At 45.4% G+C, this 20,972-nt stretch overlaps 1 protein-coding gene across 1 annotated transcript; it reads left to right on the top strand.

Annotated features, from left to right (window-relative positions):
- The first annotated feature begins 1,646 nt into the window (after window positions 1–1,646).
- LOC119434468 (leucine-rich repeat-containing protein 58) lies at window positions 1,647–17,214 on the top strand. Its single transcript, XM_037701611.2, has 2 exons — window positions 1,647–2,189; window positions 15,137–17,214. The coding sequence occupies exons 1-2, from the start codon at window positions 1,717–1,719 to the stop codon at window positions 15,747–15,749; spliced, it is 1,086 nt and encodes a 361-aa protein (XP_037557539.1). The 5' UTR covers window positions 1,647–1,716; the 3' UTR covers window positions 15,750–17,214.
- The last annotated feature ends 3,758 nt before the right edge of the window (window positions 17,215–20,972 follow it).

The raw sequence follows: 20,972 nt of genomic DNA, 5'->3' as shown, positions 1-20,972 counted from the left end.
ATTATATAGGGCGAATTTTTATCGTCGCCTTGACGTCCCTCACATATGTATATGTATGCTATATGTTAGTGCAGCATATGCAAAGTAGATGCTGTACTATTCAACCACCAAGCTTGCTCAAACCAGGTGTTATGTTCATAGCTAAATTATTCCTCACAATTTTATGCGGCGAAGCTGTATACCTCTACCAGCCAAGGAAATTTTCGTGTCGTTGGCGTAAGCAAAAAACGCGCTCGGCGTCTTCCACAGCTGGCTGCGTTGCCGCTCATTATTCCAGCGTAGAATTTCACTACTCTTCTGTCGTCGTATTGGGGAGGCCGCGTTTACGGGGTTGTGAGCCATTGCTTAAGGCAGTATGAGCCCATGAGCGGTGCATCGCTGCATGTCGCTCAATGGGTCATTTGACACTTACGCATAAAATTTAATTCACTGCTCAAACCGAGCCTACGACTTTCGTGCTAACTGTAATAACTAATAAAAACTATAACAGTAAGAAAGGCGTCCATAATGGCCAAATTGCTGAGGGAACTTAAGAAAAAAATGATGGTTTCACAGCATACAGCTCGGCACTCGTTTTCAAAAGAAAAACCACATGATGGATAAGGCGCGTGTGAACAATGGCAACACCCTCCGACGCGCTCAGGTTTGCAACTGCTTCGAGAGGGGTTGACGTCATTCAAAACCTCGTGTGAAGTGCAAACCGTATAATGTATGCGCATGCTAATGACATCTGCGAATAATGCGAAGCACGTTCCTTCTCCCGCGTGTGTTTCCCAGTAAAGATTACGGTTGCATAAGCTACTCCGAGTGGAAAAGTAGCCAACAGCACAGAAATCACGTAGTGACGTCACCACGGTCTAACAACTCATTCAGTTCATTCCAGCTAGCTACCATGGATAGACCACGGAAAGCAAAGATGCCAGAAGAACAGCGTGAATACAATGTCGTGAAGTAATAAAGGGTGTGGTTAAGTACATTTCACTTGTCTCTGATTGCACTGTTTGTAGAGCCACGTGTGTTAATTCAAGTAACGTCACAATGGGTAATCGTTGTGGGTGTCGTTTACAGCTTCCCTGTCCAACCACCTTCACAGCGTGATTGGAGCCACAGTTTTTTTAGAATCAATTGTAACGCGCAGACAAAAGTTGTGAAACATTTCAATCACAACGCATGCCCTTTTTGTTATTTTTAAAATCTTGCTTCTGCCAAGAACAAACGTTCATAAGGCAAGAAGATGACGTAAACACGAGTAAAGTGTACCCCAGAGAAGAGCGATTAACACCATTGTGGAAATACAGCTTGTCAAAAAAGTATCATGACACTGATATACAAGGAATAATATACATTCTATGTGAAAATAAAAGTTTCCTTCTAACAGACGCGCAGGACAATGCGCGTCTGTTATTCCTTCTAATGCCTGCGTGGACAAGCTGAGACGGAGCGGAACCTGACAGCTGCTCTGTATTCTGACGCTGGAAGACTCTTAGGAACATAAAAGAAAATAAATAAAGGCGGTGATAAGGCGCGGCGATGCGCACGTGTTTGCTATGGACGCGAGACTGGACTTTGAAACGCGCGCGCATAGGAAAGGTGAAAGGAGGACAGCCCTCATGACAAGTGACGTAATCTTGAGGTCAGCGAACGTCACCCCGCTCTCTGCCAATCTTGCTCCCATCACGTCTCATCACGCCTGCCTCGACGGCGCCTCATGCGAAGATGGCTGTCGACTGGGGCGTTGACGAGTCGCCACCACCTGTGGTGGACCTGTCTGGGCAGGAATTGAACGCAGAAAGCTTGGAGTCACGACTGTCGGAAGCAGCTGCGTCGCAAGAGGACGATGGCACGGCGCCCCGGTCGCTGCGGCTCGAGCGCAACAGGCTGGAGAGGCTGCCGTCGGCTGCCCTGGCGCCCCTGGGACTACGGCTGCACACGCTAGACGTGAGCAACAACGGATTGACCAGCCTGGGCGAACAGCTACCGTGCCCTTCTTTGCGCGTGTTGTTGGCGCGGGGCAATCGGCTAAACGAGCTGCCTAAACAGATGCCGGCGCCACTGCTGGTGCTCAACCTGTCGGGCAACCAGTTTACCACACTGCCCGATCAGCTGACGCAGCTTACCGAACTGCGCCAACTCTACATGGGAGGCAACATGCTAAATCAGCTACCGGACTGCGTCGGAAACATGCTCAGGTAACTACCGCTTCGCAGCGTCAGCTGTCATCTTTGACTCATTATAATGCTACTTGCAATGCGATGACGCAAGTGAAAGTGATGATAGCGCCCTCTCGACTCAGCCATACTCGGCGGCCGCGTGTGTTTTTCTTGGCAGGTGCATAGCAGGTGCCAACACGCCGTGCGCAGTAGTTCTGATAGACGCCCTCTTGTTTCACGAGCGCTGAAAAGCCAGCGTGCAGCGTGAACGGACAATATAATGTATTAATCATATGAACATGTTACTTGGTCTGTACAAGTCATTTCGTGCAGTGTACCATGACAGTAATTAATAAGGTTTTTACATAACGTGTTCCCTGAAGTTTTCATGCTTTGAAAATGTCCTCCAACTGTACTTAAAGGCAGCATTTTGTTTTCACCACATTGAGTACCTTTCATCACCTCAGTAGGGAAACTTTATGTACAGCACTGACTCCAAGCTGCTGTGATAACGTTTCTTTACAAAAGTGGCCTGCACTGCGTCGGCAGAGATACGTCACGCGGCAGCAATTACTTTTTTTTTTTTTTTTGCCTTTGAAAGAGAATGAAATGCAGATTTGTACGCTCTTAGTCCTGATTCTTCTCGTGCTTAGGTGTGTCACATGAGGTGAAGTGTAAACAACTGAAGTGGCCTTAGACAAGAGAAAATGCAATGGCTTGTAAACACACACTCTTTATCATTCAAGGCATGCGCAGTTATCCTTTGTGTTTAAAGCAACAAGCAAAGGTTTGGCAGACTGCATGTTCAGAATCCATCAGTGCAATGAAGTTTTGTTGCAGGCCTGACAAGATAACTTTTGTGCGAACTGCAACAGGCTGCATTATTGATACACCACTTTTGACCACCTCAAACAGCTGTAAATGCATAGGCTTTCCTTAAAGGGGTTGAGGCGCCATATTTTGAGGCTATAAAAAGGCTGCTGTAGGCTTTCTCTGTATGCAGGGACACTCAACATGAAGTGTTGGAGACAGAAAACGTTTAAAATATATTTTAATTCGCTTCCGAAGAGTGCCTAAATGCTTGTTCTTGCAATAGAGACCCATCGCTAGCGCGAGATTGACACTGACGTCACTGTGTTAGAGTGTCACTGTGCCAAGAGTAACGAAAGCTTTAGGGACGTCATACCACACTAGAGTGACGTACGATGAGCGGTGATCCACAGCACTGGCTAGCCTAGAAAGCCTCAAGTCGAGTGCAGTGAGCCGCATTGGACGCAGATTTAGAGCCGGAATCGGAGCTGCCGCAGTTAGCCATGGCAACTGTCGACGTGGTTTTGTTTGCCTGCGCTGGTACAGAATGTGTGTGCGAGAGCAAACGATGCTGCAGTGCGTGCGTCACAGCTTTCAGTTCAGTTCAGTTTTATTTCCTTAAAGACCCCTTTGCTAGGGGTATTACATAAGGGGTGGATACAGTTGATAATGCAACAGAAACACAGGTATTCAGAAAAGCTGTACAAGAAAGCTACATTTCGCAAGTGCATAAAAACAGAAAGAAGGGGGGAAAAAATGACGCTTGAAAAAAGCTGATTATTTTTCAGCCAACAAAGACACATTTTCTAAGAACGATGTCGGGAAAATTATTCCAGCGACGTGGTGAGGAAGGACATTCCAGTGTGATGCTGTGTGAGAAAAAAAAGACGAAAAAAAAGTAGTTGTATGGTAGCGTGGTCGTAGGACTTGTAATGGGTGCCCAGTTCGTAGCGATATGCGTGCGGGTGGTGTGATATATGGCTCGTGAATTAGGGAACTGTAAAAGAACTTATGAAAGAGGCAAAGGCTGGCTGTAGCGCGGCGACGTGCAAGGGGCTGTAGATCAGATTTTTCTCTTAAGGATGATACGCTTACGTCATATGAGTAGGATGAATGGATATATCTGATGACGCGGTTTTGAAACGACTCGAGCGCATTAACAAGATAGACTTGATATGCATTCCAGATGGGTAATGCGTATTCAACTTTCAGTCTGATAAGGGATTTGAAAGCTAGGAGTTTTACGTTCTGCGGGGCGTCACGCAAGTGTCGTTTCATGAAGTCAAAAGTTCTGTTAGCTGATGAAAGTGTGACGCCCAAGTACTTAAATGATTCTACTGATTCTATGGGAACGTTTACTATTGTATAAGAGGACAGGAAATGGTTACGGCGGCGGGTAAAAAATATATGTTTACATTTGTTGGGATTAAGAGTCATCAGCCAATGTTCGCTCCAAGACTGCACATTGCTAAGACTTTGTTGTAAGGTGTTTTCGTCAGTAGCATTAGAAACTGGATAGTAAATCACGCTGTCATCGGCGAAAATTCGTATCTTGCAAGATACGTGTAGGGGTAAATCATTAATATAAATGAAAAAGAGGACAGAGAACTGATCCCTGTGGGACACCAGAAGTTACAGGAGAAGAGTGGACGATTTGTCATTTATAGAAACAAATTGGTAGCGATCGGTAAGGAATGCTTCGAGCTACTCGAGTACGTCACTGTGTAAGTTCATAGAAGAAAGCTTTAGTAGTAAGTGGCGGTGAGAAACATTGTCAAAGGCCTTTTCTTAGTCCAGAAAAATTGCGTCATGTTGTTGGTTAGAGTCAAGGTTTATATGCAAGTCGTGTAGAAACAAAGCTAGTTGCATTTTGGTAGAGAAGCCCATACGGAACCCATGCTGTGCCGAATGAAAAAAATTGATTGGCGTCCAAATGATTCATGATCAGGGAGTAGATCACATGTTTCATGATTTTGCATGGAAGGCTAGTTAGAGAGATGGGTCGATAATTTAGCGGTGAGTTCTTATTACCAGACTTGTAGATGGGAATGACCTTCCCCACCTTCCAGTCGGGAGGCATGGAACCCGTAGAAAGTGACTGCAGAATATAACACACAAAAATGATGAAGAAATATATTTTGTATTTTTTAGCAGTTTAGAGTTTATACCATCTATACCTGATGAGGATGAAAGTTTAAGGTTTTCAATAATGCGCAAAACACCATCAAGATAAAACACCACGCCCGGCATGCTAGAAGCTATGTTGCAGGGGACATTAGACAATGGAACATTATTATCATTAGAAAATACTGACAAAAATGCGTTGTTAAATATGAGTGCGCACTCAGTTTCAGGCATGATTTCCCCCGTAGCATTAACAAGAGTTATAGTGCGTGTGTTGCCTGGGTTCATAACTTTCCAAAATTTCTTGGGGTTGTCTGTTAACATTTTAGGTTAGTCATTATTGAAAAGGGACCATTTGGCATTGCGGACAGCATGTAAGTATTCCCTCTCAGCGGCGTAGTATTTTTCGGGTGTAGTTGGGCTTGTATTCTGCTTGGCATTACAAAAAAGTCTTTTTTTCTTATTTTCCAACCTCTTTAGATTGTTATTGAAACCAGGGGTTCTGATGATTCGCACGGAATGTTGTTTTTGGAATATACTTGTTTGCTAGTTCATTCATTTTATTTTTAAACAGTTCCCAGTTGTCTTGAACAGATCGTTCATTGAATGAGGTTTTAAAGACTGGTAAAAAAGTGCACAATTTTTCATTTATAGCTTCGAAGTTTGCTTTATCATATAGGTTGATAGTTTTGCTAGAAAGAATATGTGGTGCTGGTGCAAAGTCAAATGTGGCATGAATTACACTGTGGTCACTGATAGGACGAAGGTAGGTAACCGATGATAACGTCTCTGGATGGTTAGTAAGTATAAGGTCCAAAATGCTTGCGCAGTCGCGCGTTACGTGTGTCGGCTCTGAGATAAGCTGCGATAAGTTAAAATTCAAACAGATGTCGACAAAGTCTTTCACCTCTCCGTTGTTTATTGCGGAAGTCAGGTTGTTCTAATTAATAATGGGGAAGTTGAAGTCACCGAACAGAAGTATGTGAGCGTTAGGATGGCTTGCTGTAATCTGGCATAAAGTACTGTCAAGTTCTGATGAGAAGTTTGGATTACTGGTAGAATGACACATCGAGGGGAAGACCGAATAAGAAGCCATAGTATTTCTAAGTTGGAAGAAATAATAATTGGTGTACAGGATAATTAATGACTGCAAGCAATAAGAACTCCACCCCCGCGTGCCCCTTGACGGTCACAGTGATAAACATCGAAGTTTGGCAAGTCTTGGGCTACTTCTTCGTCCCTAATTTCACTTGTAAGCCACATTTCCGTTAGAACTAGCAAGTTGCTGTTAGATGACGTCACGAGATTTGATATTGCGTCACGTTTGGGAAGGAAACTGCAGGCATTAGTGTAAACAATTACAGATAAGGAAATGTTCTTCCTAGGGCTGGAAGGGCAGTTATTAACTGCACGTATTTTTCGCAATGAGTATTTTTCGCTATTGAATCTTTTTCACAGATTTTGTCGATTCGTCATATTCATAGTGCTGGGAACCCATAACGAGCGTCTTGAAACGCATGGAAAAAGGCATAGGATTGACTTTTAGCGTAGGCAATAAGATGTTTGCGGGCATTCCGAACTGCGGGTAAAAAATCTTCGCTCACGCTATAATTTGTATCTTTCAGTTTGCAGCCATTAGACAGGACTGATTCTTTCGTTTTATATGATGCGAATTTGATAAGGATGGGACGGTGCCGGTTAGGTGAATAGTGACCAAGGCGATGAGCATGTTCGATATCTTTGTACTCAAGGTGTATCTTCATGGTATCTGCGATTTCATCAATGACCAGCTTTTCTGATTGTGCTAAGGTTTCTTTTGGGTTATTATCAGGAAGACCATAGAAAGTTAAATTATTCCTTCGGGACCGATTGTCTGCATTGTCTAGGCAATTTTCGAGGCCGGATACCAGGCTGGCAGTTTGATCAGCGGCACATTTGACAGCTTCTAATTCATTTTGAAGGGGTATCATGGCCTGGTAATGATATTCCAGTTCAGTCATTCGTTTGTTCAAGTCCATTAGAACCTTATCGGCATTTAAAGACTGACTTTTTAAAAGCCTTGAACTTCACTGATTAGTGTTTTCTGACTGGCTGAAATCTTTTGCAATTCTTTGAACACATTGTTCGTGTTGGGTCCGGGGTTAGTTTCAACATTGCCAGAGAGTATTAGTAAGCGGCAAATCACTCCGACACATTCACCAATAAGAGCAAGGCAGCAATGGGGGCTCGGAAGCTGCACCAGACAATAGTCGCTGCACCCCTTAGCAAAAAGGCTGTGCCTTGTACCAACCTGCATGGCGAAAACCAGCGGATTAGACGACAGTGTCGTGGCGCAGCCACCAAGCCCACAAAGCAGCCGGAGTGGTAGGCTGTGCTTTATAGTTGACAAGCTGGAGAGCGTCGATGTCGATGAAGGAACCCACGATGAATCGAGCACCCATTGCTGTGTTGGCAGCGCTCGGGTATCCGGAAAGGCGAAGTCATGTGCGACGCCCCGCTGATCCGAAAATCGGTGGCAAAAGGGCGCTTGCTCCGAGGGAGGCCTGGAACAAGCAGCCGCCAGTGTGGGCAGCAGCACGTGCGAAGGGGCAGCGGTGATCATCTGCATGGCGAAAACCAGTGGATTAGACGACAGTGTCTTGGTGCAGCCACCAAGCCCTAGACAGTGACCGAGACGTGACCAAGCTTCCTAGACAGTGACGCACGGTCCAACTCGGCGCCAGAAACCGAAACGGAAAATCGTTCATATGAATAATGTGATATGAAATATAAATAATGTGATATGAAACAAAGAACGCGCAAGAAATTATTTACTTTAAAGTTGTGTTCGAGAATATATGAACCTTTGAGCGTGTATCATGCTTCCTTTAGCAACAAGAAACATTTGAAACAAAGAACGTGCAAGCCACAGATTTGATGTCTTAGCCCCTTTAAAGTTGTGTTCATAAATGAGGTAGCTAGCCTATTCTTTGTACATTAGGTTGCTTTTTCATTGTGCATTTTGCTTCTTTGACATTATATCACTGCAGTTTGGCAACATGGTGCTCAAAAAACTGAAACTTGTATAATGTTCTCCTAGGTTTTGCAACTTGTCGCTTATTTTGCTACAAAGCATGAACGTGCATTTATTTATGTAAAGCCAAGCTTGGGGCAGTGTATTATGCACTGGCACTCAGCAGAGGCTTTTCTTCTGCTTATATATGATGTCATAAAAATTTTGGAAGTGCATTATTTCGATGGGAGCGAAAGGCAAAAACACTCTTGCACTTAGATTTAGGTGCACATATAAGTCCCAGGTGGTGAAAATTGTTCCGGAGCCTTCCACTACGGTGTGCCTCATATTCAGATTGTGTTCTTGGCTTGTAAAATCTGAAAATATAATTAAATTTTATTGTATTGCATTGTTGATCGAAAAGTACTCGGTTCACATTAGCAGCACTGAGTACATCCAATATCAATGAAAACAATCTAAGCTTGGGTATACTTTCAGATTTTTAAGGCGTTGGATTCCATATCACTTCACTTTAGTGAAATGAAGCTGTTCATAATAAGTTTCTCAAGAGCCATTAGCTACTGTAGCATTTTGACAATGAAACAATCTAATTTTGGTTGTTGTGTAACCTTCTGAGCCCTTTTGTACATCTTGCAGAGCAGAAAAAAAGTAAATTCTTACAATTAGTTATCTTGTCTCATTCAATTCGAATTATCTGGGTCTATTTTCTGCCCTCACTACTGCAGCAATGTGATTACAAACATGTTATGAAGAAGCATCTGTGTTGCAAGTGTTAGGTTTTTGTGTTACTGCCTTCCTTTAAAGATGACAAAAAAAGAAATGCAGAGTGTATCTCTCCAGGGCCACCCAGATATTGTTAAAATGTACCATGTCCACATAGATGCTCATCACAATATAATTTACTCCTCTTTCTCTTGTTCCATGAAATTCTGAAAAATTTTCTCTCACATTGCCTTCTTCCAAATGAGAGAATCATTATTGAAGCAACTGGAAACATAACTGAACTTGTTAGTGTGAAATCCTCTAAGCATTGCAAAGTTTGCAGTTTATTCAATTATTTATTTATGCATATTTGACTACAGCCATGTCACAGGAGAAAGCCTAGCAGCAAGGAAGACATGAAATAAAGGGTATCACGAAGGAAAATAATTTTTGTGGAGGGATGATACAAAAACAATAGTTGCTCTTTCTTTGCTGTGATAGGCACTAACAACAGGGGGAACATTTATGTCTTAGAAGTACTAGTAGAAACAAACCTTTCAACTGCTGAATATTGCATTGTCATTCAATGTAGATAGGGTGGTAAGGGCACAGCACTCAGTGCATCCTTGACCTTGATTTGAGCAATCTTGTAGGCCTGGTGTTCACAAAAAAATGTATTGCACTAGAACTGTTCGCAAAGAGCAGATGCAAGTCAACTGCATTAACATATTATTAGTAAAGGTGGTCAGCCAGTGGCAAACAGCTCTTACAAGCTTTGTGCCCTTGTATGTTTGGTGTATGCCCACCCCGTATGGGTCTCACTTATTCAAGACATGTTGCTTCTGAATAAATTGCTGGGACTAGATGAGTGCTTGGGGTATATCAAATGATCATTGAGCAAGTGATGCTAGATACGAAGAATGTGCAAGTCCCTTATGTGGGTCGGATGTGTGATTGCTCACACTGCTGTAAAGGTAAACTTTATTGACCCACAGCAAAATACAGGTTATGCAGAAGTGGGAATATATTGATTCAGGTTTATTTGAAGTACTACTTCACTATGTACTCTCGAAAGAGTCATTGAAGCCTGCATACCTCGGCGTGGCACATTTGCCCGTTCCGCACGCCTGTCCAGCACACCTCTAGTGTGTCGCGGGGAAGATAAACTAATTTAAGGGTTTATAGGTGAACTACACTATAAAGCTGTATTTTAAACGGCGTTTATGTTTGCCTAACAGCGCCGTAATTAAATATATTTTCTGCAGTCAGTTTCGGTTTCGTTTCTACTGCGTTGTGATGTCATGACACGTGTGGTCACGTGAGAGCAGGACATTGCTACGTTTTGACACTCGCTCGCTCGGTCGTGTGCTATGCTGCTACTTCGGCCCTCACACCGAGTAGCAGCACACGAGGCGTCCGAGCGAGCCGGAACGAGCACCGAAACGTAGCAATGTCTTGCTCTTACGTGACCACACACGATGTCATGACGTCACATCGCAGTATCTTCCTTGGAAACGAAACCGAAACTGGCCGTGGAAAAGCTATAATTTTAAATTGCATTGTGGCACGTGTTGCAATCGCCGAATTGAACCCAATGAGGGCTCAGTGTTTGATCACATATAGCTGGTATCCATAATCCAGTGACTAGCTTTCAGATAAACTTGCAGCGAAATGTCAGTCGGTGTTCTGTTGATCATTTATTTCCCGGAAAGCCTTCCTTCCGCACTGAGGGCGGAAACTATGTAGAGCAGCATTTTGGGCCAAATTTCGGAGACGGACATCTTAAACCGGTGTTAGTCTCAGTATACTAAACTTAAGCACTGACCGGTTTGAAATTCCGCGATCGCAACATGTGCCCTGAAATAATTAAGAAATTCAATCAGTGAATTTATATTGTTATTCCATGATGATTACACAATTTCTAATGTCCGTATCGGCGCCCATAATGTGCTACCGGAGATAATTGCCTTTATATCTCTGATGCAACAGCTGTTTCATCTTTTCTTTAAAGGAATCGCTAGTTCTGTGCCAAAATGACCAGTATAACAAGTATTTTTATTCTTTTTCTTGTTGCTATTCTTTTTTACCTGCCTTGACAGCACAATTCTACGGCGTGTGGTACATTACTCGAGGAGGTGGACATTAATTACATGAAAAATCGCAGTAAATGTATGATAATTATCAATGTTATTCAGCTTTAAAGTAGTCGCTATACAACTCTAAACTAGCAAGCCTTACCTCATGAGCTCATGTCTAAATACACGGGAACGGAGAAATAGTATATCTCGGCATCAACTGCACCAATTATGAGGTTTGTTGCATTTATATGTAAATGTTAAAACCTATCGACTGTAAGGAGTAGTGTCTTCATTTAGGCCGTTGATATCTTTCACAAAATTTCTTGAAAATCGAGAAAGAAGAAAAAGAATAACCGAAAAAGTAAGTTCGGAACTCTTTAAATAAGCAATAAAAAACGGTCGAAAAATGATCTAAGCTGCTGTCATTGAGACATCTAAAGCGGACAAAACTTCTCTATTATACATTGCTTTAAATATACCACTAACTTGTGGGTAGGACTCTTGCAAAAACCAGTGTTGTAATTCTGCAACTTCACGTAATCTCTAAAGTTATCACATGCGGCCGCTTTAAATGCTCTAACAAATGCTGTGTAAAGAACCTCACCTTTTTTTTGTGTGTGTGCGCAGTTACGGATATGCTAACCTTGTACTTGTCATATTTTTTAAAACTTGCTAAATGTTGGCGAAAATTGGCAGCTCTGAATCAAAATGTTTGCTTCCCGGTTAGTAGAATTCAGATTTCTCTCTTAGACGCAACGCATTTTATTCACATCAGTTCAACGGTTGTCTACTGAGAGCATTTCTGTGTCTTACACGTGTTTCACATGGAGCACTTTCGATCGCGATCGAACCCGATACGACACAGCGGTGCCCCCCCCCCCCAGCATTTCCCGACGCCACACAGACCATGACAAATGGCGTTCGTTGTCGGTGGGATGGGCGTAGAGGCAGCGAATTCAAATAGAAATTTCGAGTCAATGGCCCAAATCATGTTACGATCGTTGAATTGAAGCCGGCGAGCTGTCAAGGCGTGTCCGCTTGGAATGAATGTTTAAACTAGCACTATATATTTGAAATAAGTGCTGTCGACCTTGCGGCTGGAAGGCGCAGTTGTCCCGCTAACCCAATGAGCGTCTTCCAAAGCAGGGCGGGACAAGTTTAACTAAAGAATAGAGGGGCTTTAAGTTTAACTGGTATGCCAGTGCATTTCGTCCCACTATTTCAGTTTATTCAGAGATACATTACCTGGTTTGAAAGGACTAAAGGCAGATGAACTCTGCCTGACTAAGGTCCCTCCACCCATACATTTACTCAAAAGCAGCGAGACTAAAAATAAATCAATGGGTTTGTACATTAGAACATGACAAAAAAATTGTTCAATAGCCGAAGTAACATCGCGAACAGGCTTCTTAAATTGTGTAACAGAATCACACGATGATGCACACTGCCCTCCTCATCGTAACGCACATCTTGAAAACTGATGTCAGCCCCGGAATTCATTCTTAGTGGATGTGCTTTGCGAACTCGTGCGCTCTATTTCGTAAATTGTAATATGTGCCCTAAAGTAACTAGTAAAAACAATAATTAGTAATTTAGGCACTTATTCGGTCGTGTATTTCGACTTCACATTTAAGTAATGTATGCTTCTTGGAGTAATACAGCTCAAGGAGCAGAGTTGTGCTGTCTGCTACGGGTGATTTTTTATGAAATTCGGTCAAGATAACACAAACAAGAAACACCTGGCATATCTATTGTGCCGTGACGGAAGAAATTAGATGCTTAAACCTCGTTCTTGGCTCTGCACCAAAATGAAGCCGGTAAGCAATCACGCCGCGTGTCAGCGACAGCTTTCACTCTACCAGCTCTCCGATAAAACTCTACATGGCCGCTGCGTACGTGATGTGCCGTGCGTCGTCGTCGTCGAGCGTCAGGGTCATGGAAACTCGGCCACGCGCGAGGCAATCGTCGCACACTCTCTGGTCCAGGTTGCAGTACACACACCCCCCGTATTTGGAGTACTTCGCGTGTTGTGTGTGTTGGCATTGCAGCAATGATCGTCGTCACCTGATAACACTGCACTCTGTTTCAAGATGTGCGATGTTGTGTGCGCCCTCGAGCACGCGCACAGACTGGTAGAAAGCTTGCTGTTTCTTCATTCCCTATAGTTCGAACATATATGTTTGGAAAATAATAGTAAGCGCATTGGAATTTTATGCTTGCTTCGCATTTTTAAGTAGACGGAAACGCGCGAATATTTACTATGAATACAATAATAATGAATATCTTCAGTTTTCTTTCTTTCTTTTTTTCGATCTGCTGGCGGCGATTTGAGAATGTTGGCGTTAGCCAAGGTGCAGGCAGCGCTGCGCAATATGTGCGAGTGTTGAGACTCGTCCACTTCAACAGGTACCACGCATGTGCTTTTTAATAGCCCATGCGTGTGGTACGTTTTTGTGGGCGAATACTCAGATCCATTGGGGGCTCAGCCGATTTTTGGTAACGACCGTAAGAAGCCAATAGCAGACAATAAGAAGATGATGGTTAAATTACGATAGACGTCATATATTTAGTTTAGTATGAGGAAAATGAAAGTGCGAGAAAATACATTTGCGGCCGATATAGGAACCGGACCCACAACTCCAGCCTGACGCGTGGGATGCTCTACCAATTGAACTACGACGGCGTTTGTCCGTCCGTCCGTCTGTCCACTTCGTGAGGTATTTACGTGTATAGGTGTAAACCTAGCCTTGGGAGCTTTACCCAGCGCCAAGGATGGCCGTAACAGTGGATGTGTCACACCCACTAAACCGCAGACGTGACGCAGTATGTGGTCTTCGGTGCAACAAATGGCCAATAAACCATTGCTTTCCATGATTTCATTGTCTGCTGGCTTCTTGCAGTTGTGTGAGTGTGTGTCACACACAAAACATTAATTGATAGCACACTTTGCAGATCTAATGAAAGATGTATTGCGTTGTAATATGACCAGTATCGTAGGCAAAGTTTTTTTTATGCGGTGAGCGCGAAAGGGGGAGCCCGAGTAGCATCGTATTTGTTAAGGGCGAATGATTATGCTGCGCAATCGAGGTAGTCCTATCCAAGACCAGTCCGTTTTGGAGGTAGGTGGTAAAGTTCGTCTCCTTCCTTTTGCGAAACTGCGCATCGCGGAGGCGTGACGTAAGCTGGTGATATGATAATCCGGGGCTTGGTACAATTTATCTGAGTGTGCCAGCGTTGATCGGTGCTTATCAGCTATCCGCTTAAAGGAATCGCGGCATTGGGTCGCGCGTCGACCATATTAAGTATGAGCACAAGATGGGGCTTTGTTTTTCGCTTTCTTAGCACGTAAAAGCTTCGAATCGCAAGCTTAATTAACAGTGCATATTTCGAATGTTACGATATGAGAGGACTTTTGGAAATGGATATAGTGCCCAAATATGCGATATAAACATAATTAGAAAAGGGTGGCGATGTGGGCTTGTTGGTGCACCTTGACTGTTGATGCATCTTGAGTGTTCGCGCCGGAGCTGCAAAGCACACGAGATGTCCGCGTGAAACGCGATGCCGTATAGCAGCCAAGTATGGAAAAAACATCTTCAGATCAAGTACTCCGTGTGGGCCTGATAAATTTATAAAGATAATTTGACGGTGAAGCTTGCCTATCATTGTTGGGGGGAGGGAGGCGTATGTATGCATAGGTTATTTGCCAACTGATTCGCTCTCCCGCATCTGTTTGCCAGCGCCATCCCCTTGAGGACGTTGGACACGGAGGTTATAAAGATGCTTTAGAACCTCCATGCCCCCCCCCCCCCTTTTTTTTTTTAGTTTCACGACCGTGCCATTGGCTGATCGTGACTTCTCAATAGAACAGCAGAACTCTTAGGCAATGGGTGCCAAGAAAAAGTGTAAGCCAAGGTATGAGCAATTTTAGTGATAGAATGGTGTGGCAATAACCCCGCATATACCGCATATCATATAGGAAGGCGTGGCGCGCACACACACACACACACACACACGCACACACACACACACACACACACATATATATATATATATATATATATATATATATATATATATATATATATATATACACGAAAAATTTCGCTCATCATGTGGCGGCGCCGACACCAAATTTTCTGCGACACGGGTCCCTTAACGCTGTCGCGTTAAAAGCGCACCGCATTGTTCGGCGTTGTGCGGCAAGAAACTCCTCACAAAATGGCCGCGCGTACTTCTGCTCCCGTTCGCATGTGCAGCCTGGAAGCTCTGTACTTGGGCGGCAACCATCTCGAGGAACTGCCGGCTTCTCTGGGTCGGCTCTGGCGGCTGCGTAGCCTGTGCCTGAGCGGCAACCGGCTGGCCAGCGTGCCGGCCTCGCTGGCCGACCTGCGCAGCCTTCGCTCGCTGGCGCTGCACGACAACCGGCTGCGCACGCTGCCCCCCGGACTGGTGCGCCTGGGCCAGCTGGTCGAGCTGAGCCTGCGCGGCAACCCGCTCGTGGGCCGCTTCGTGCACGACCTCACGTACCGGGCGCCCAGCCTGCGCGAGCTGGCCGCCCGCTGCGCGATCCGCGCGGGCCTGCACGAGTCGCAGGAGGCGAGCGCCTTCCTGCCGGCCAGCGTGCGCGAGTACCTGGCATCGGCGCAGCACTGCGTCAACCCGCAATGCGGCGGCGTCTACTTCGACAGCCACGTGGAGCGCATCCAGTTCGTGGACTTCTGCGGCAAGTACCGGCTGCCCCTGCTGCAGTACCTCTGCTCGGCGCATTGCAGCTCGCAGCTGCAGGCCGACTCTCCGGCCTCCTCTTCGTCCGCCCAGGATCCGGTGGAAGAGGACCCCGACCGCCTGCGACGTGTCCTGCTTGGTTGATCGCGGACGCTGGGTGCGGTGCGTGCGGGCGCGGTGATTGAAAGAGGGACCACGTGGCGGTGATGGGACGTCCGCGTACGCGCAGTTTGCGTGCCGCCGCTCTGCTGTAGACCCGACGATGTACAGACACGGAAACGCAGTACAGACAGCACCAGCGGCGTCTTGATTGAGGCCGAGCACCTCCTTTTTCTCTTACCTATATTGCCGTTAGGTTAGAAACATCCAGAAGAGATGGGTCACGTACGTGTCACAATAGGATTAACAATTTTATCTTTATTCTTTGTCCCCTTGTTCACAAAGAGTCAGTGTTTTATAACACTGGACTCAGTTTACATGTGCAGGCGATTCGTCAGAGAATGGTACATTATAGCACACGGCAGAAAAGACTCGTGCTGCAAGTTCATCAATTACTTTGTTGGTGAAACAGTGTATGGCTTGAAATGGGTAGCAGTCAAGTAAAACAAATTGCTTAATTGTTCAAGCTATCCAAGTTACTTCTGCTCAATTTCAGTAGCCACTGTAATCCTGGATATTTGTGTTCCTTTGTTTTTCTTACAAAAATGGGGGTCTCGCATTCAAGGCAGTGCTGTCCGCATGTAGTCAGCAGAAGTATGTTTGACTGCTACCCTATGAATTACGGACCCAATTTCTTTATATTCACTTTTTTTTCTTCATTTATGTGTACTTCACTGCACAGTGTAAAAATGTGTATTTGAAGAAATGCATTCAGACCAAAGAGTTCACATGCACAAAAATGATGAGCAGTGCTGTCATGAGGTTCTTATTTGATAAGTAAGTACTTTTGCTGTTTTTAGTATTTGTGCAGCAGCTTATGAACGAAAGCCACTTGATAGTTTTGTTGCAATTATACATTAATGAATAGTACACATGACATCTGTACTTGCCTCAAAGTGTGCGTTTATTAGCACATGAGATGTGCCTTAGGTGTTGCATGTGCATAACTGCAACAGAATAAAGGTTATATAAAGATATCACTACATATAACGTGTCACAACTGAGGAGGCATGTTCAAATAAATTAACAATTGGAATAGAGAATTGAAATTGCCAACTTGCACAATTCAAACATTGTTGATAGTGCATCAGCTGCATTGCCCTTTCTATTAGTTGATGCTAACTTTGTTTCCTGGTCTCAATATTTTTGCACCAAAGCATTTTATAATGGAACAAATGACATCTTTATTTGAAAGTGACGATGGACAGAGTGGTAGTAGAACTGATTATTTTATTTTGTTGAGATTATTCTGTGTCAAAAAAAATATATATATATATATATGATGCACACTGAGATGTGAATATCCTTGCGTTGATTTTTCGAAATGTGAGGGTTTTCTCTGTTCTCAAATGATGTTAGTCACAATGTTCTCCCTAGTTGCTTTGTTATGTGCAGTGGACACTTCATCTGAAGGCTGATAAGGAAATAAGAATTGTGCACAAAAATTAAATTGAACTATAACTAAAATGTATCAGTTTTGTTTTCAATGTCTTTGACTTAAAGCTATTACTATCAGTTGACTGTAATGGTGCCGAACCTTACAACACATATGAATGGCTTTTATACCGCGCTCCATCTCGGTTTGCAACGATGCGCATCCCTCTCTATATTGGAGCCGGAAAGACCGTGCCCCAGCCAAACGTTCAGCTGCTCACAGAGCAATAGATTGATTCACGTGAGCAGAAGTCTGCCGGATCTCGGCCGTACTCCCAGGTCAAAGGTGAGAGCTCCTCCGAGCGCTTTGAACTGTAACGACACGCTGCGGTGAATGAACCAGGCGCTAAAGGTAATCCGCGCCGCCAAACGCCTCTTAAGCGACCAGTCTAATAATAAAAGCGTGCGTGGGAAAACATGACGCGAACAATTTTGCTAGAAGTCTATGCCAGGTTAGTGTCATCTAATGTAGCTCGAGAATGCTGGGTGATTTTATTTGCAGTGTTGAGGGAGTGGAGGTGGTTTCCATGACGCGATGTGGATTGGATCTATTGAATCACCATAAAGGACCTATCTCTAAGCTGCCTGTGGGTACCGGTTTCTCAGAAAAAAAAAAAAAAGAAAAAGAAAACGTGGGGCTCCTCATGTTGCATGAACGAGGTGTATGTGGAAGTATTCACACTTGATTTAAAGCGTACCAATACCGTGAACTATTTTACCACGCGGCTGCGCGCACGGCGCACTTTCACGACATTAGAATTCCCAGATGCTTAGGTTGTTATTACACAATACTTGGAGGTGTATGTTCATTTACTCGCCAAACGCGCCCCCCGCTGCTCGGGAGTCTCGGGCACACGGCGGCGCCATTGGTCGGCAACATCGGCGTCGGTCAGAATCCTCTAACGAGCTGTTCAAGCTATTCGTGAAGCGCTGCTGCAACGTCTGTCTCGGACCGAACTTTCTCGGGGCGCGACGCAGCGTTCCAAACAGCCCCGTCGTTACGTCCTCATTCCTCCTCCTTCAACGAAATGGCGGCGCTCTTCCTCATACAGAGCGCGCGCTCACCCTCGCCACAACGGTCGGATGAGGGAAGGTTGCTCCCTCTGCGATCTTTCCTCTAACTGTCAATCCCACATCCCCCCTGTGCAACGCGGTTGAGGTGTCCTCTATTGAGAGACAGTTATCGCGTTGCACTTAACCCAACTTTTCACCCCTTTCCACAACTATCTCCAAGAGCACCAAGGGTTAAACACCAATCGCGAAGCACCGCTAATCCCTCCTGCAGACTGTTTATGCGTTGTACTAAGCTGAATTGCTACTGTGCCCGACGCACTTTGTTTTGCAGCGAAGCTGTTAGCCTCTAGTTGGTCGAGATTTTTCGTGTCCGCGTGCGCGGTGCTCACGCAAAAATGTGGGCCGATCCCAGAGACAGCGCAAAGAAGCGGGAAGCGCGCAGCGTGCTGCTTCTCCAAGAGGCATCACGTGACGTCATCGGGTGGCACCGTCACCTGATGAAGACGTCATCGCGTAACGTCACGTTTGACGTCATCAGATTACGTCATTAGGCGAATCGTCACGTGACGATGCCCTTTTTCTCGTATACATAGTTTGCACGTGACGTCATATCCGCCGCCTGCCCCGACCGTCCGCCATCGCTAGGCACCTCGCTACTAGCCGCTGGCCCGCTGCGTTTGTGTTCGGCGTTCGTTTCTACGTGTTAGCGCCGCGTGTTTGCTTTCGTGAAAGCTTTGCGATGGCAAAAGTCAGGAGCCCTGAATTTTACCCTTTCTACATGGACGAACTTGTAGGGCCGACGCGGGCTCGCTACAAAGAAAAGGTCGGAATGTGCGACGGCGTGGACCCATACTAGCTGCATGGATAACACACCCGGCCACGTTGTACGTGGATATTATTATCTTGTCCCGTCCACGAGCTACGTCACGCTGAACGAAATAAAGGCTTACAAATCGCTGAAGGCGCACAATTACTTCACGAGCGGTTGGATGAGGAAGGTTGCAGCGAAGCGCCTGTCGTCGGGTCTTACCATCGTCCTCGGCGAGGTGAGTCAATGAAAGCATATGTTTCTTGGCGTGCGGCAGAGAAAACTGGCTCAGTATTTTTTGTGCTGCTTCGTTCAGGGAAAGCTTTCTTGCCACAATGGTTCACCTATATGCACTTTTTCCCCAAGCTTCAAAACGTGTGTTCGTTTCTTTCTGCGAGTTTTGGTTTAGAGTTAGGTGCATGGGTCCGTGCATGTGAATTTTGTTGCGTTAAATAGAAGTAGCCCACTATATTGAGAGCATGCAGACATTCAAATATTGCTTAGCATATCGCTAAGCGAAGCACACATACCAAGAAATGACGATGCGAAGCAGTTTGTAGGCCGTTAAAAAACAAAACAAAATTGGGGTTTTCCGTGCTAAAACTACGATCTAATTGTCAAACACGCGGAAGTGGAGGGTTCCGGGATAATTTTGACCCCCCAGAGTTCTTTAACGTGCACTACAACACAAGTACACGGGCGTTTTTCAGAGCGGTAAAGGCGACTATGCGTGTGGGAGCGGGCGCTCACCAACCAGTACGGGGCTTTCGCTGCCGCCCTTTTACGATCATGCGTGATGTGCAGTGTTTTGGCGTGTTATATACTCGTCCGAAACAAAGTGACGACACGCAGGTTGTTCAGGTCCTTCCGATTTATCCGGGAAAGCCACAGGCACCGACGTTTCTCCGACAGCATTCTTGTGCGTTCGCACTGCCATGTTATTACGTTTGGTGTGGACCTACGCCCGGTTGCGTCCCAAATAAAAAAATACTGCTCCAGTCAGGTAGACTGCGCCCTCCCTGATAGTGAGATTATATTTGGATCATCAAAACAGTGATGCGTTTATGAATACCACCGATCCCCTAACAGCAGGCTAGTCACCCCCAACCCAGCGTGTTCTCCGTCAACGCCTCCTCCGTTCCAACGGCGGCGGCTAGAAACATGGTACGCGCGAGCGGCGCAGCGCGGCGCCAGCGGTCGAGCGCTGTACGGGGGCTGAAATAGAAATACGCCGCCCGGTTCTGCGTAGCTCGGCTTCGCGGCAGTGGTACCTCTTGTGCGGCAACCGAAAATCGCGCAGATTGGCATGATCACGACGCGAGAAGGAACTTCGGATCAACAACGCGTCAGCGCGCGCAGCCTGCCCCAGCACGCTTCCGCAGGCCCGCAGGTGCCTAAAGATGGCGGACAGGCTCGCGGACCGGTGCGGAAGTGACGCACGTGCAAACTATGTATATTCGAATTACAGTCCGAAGCTATCATGTCTGCAGCTTGTGTGCGAGTTGTACTTTACGAATTTTCTGATGCAATTTACCTTGAGAAAATTGAATTAGTTTAATAAGGCACTTGCGCTTGGCGGAGCGCCTAGAATAATGAGCATGTACGCTGCACTTCCGCACACGTGCGTGCGGGCGTGACGTACGTCGCTTGTGGTGGTGGTGCTTGTCTAACGTCGGCAACAGCTTCGCTGTACATCCGCTTTCCCATTGTGGAATGGGGGCGGATTTTTTCCCAGTGACCGATTACCTCTGGCATTTTATGCTGTCATGCAAGTGTATGCAAAATGTTCGATATTTTTTTCAAAGGTGTTTCGATTACTTGGTCCTTATACACATTGCAGTGCTTTTTTTGTGTGTGCGTGCGTAGATTTTCCTACACAGAAAATTTCTTCTGCGACCGCCAAGGTGAAGGAACAGGCTCAAATTTGCAGCATTGGTACTATTCCGGACATC

The sequence above is a fragment of the Dermacentor silvarum genome, unplaced genomic scaffold (assembly GCF_013339745.2).
Source record: "Dermacentor silvarum isolate Dsil-2018 unplaced genomic scaffold, BIME_Dsil_1.4 Seq1097, whole genome shotgun sequence".
Lineage (NCBI taxonomy): Eukaryota > Metazoa > Arthropoda > Arachnida > Ixodida > Ixodidae > Dermacentor > Dermacentor silvarum.
The sequence above is the reverse complement of the archived record's forward strand: the minus strand, read 5'-3'. Positions and strand labels throughout refer to the sequence as shown.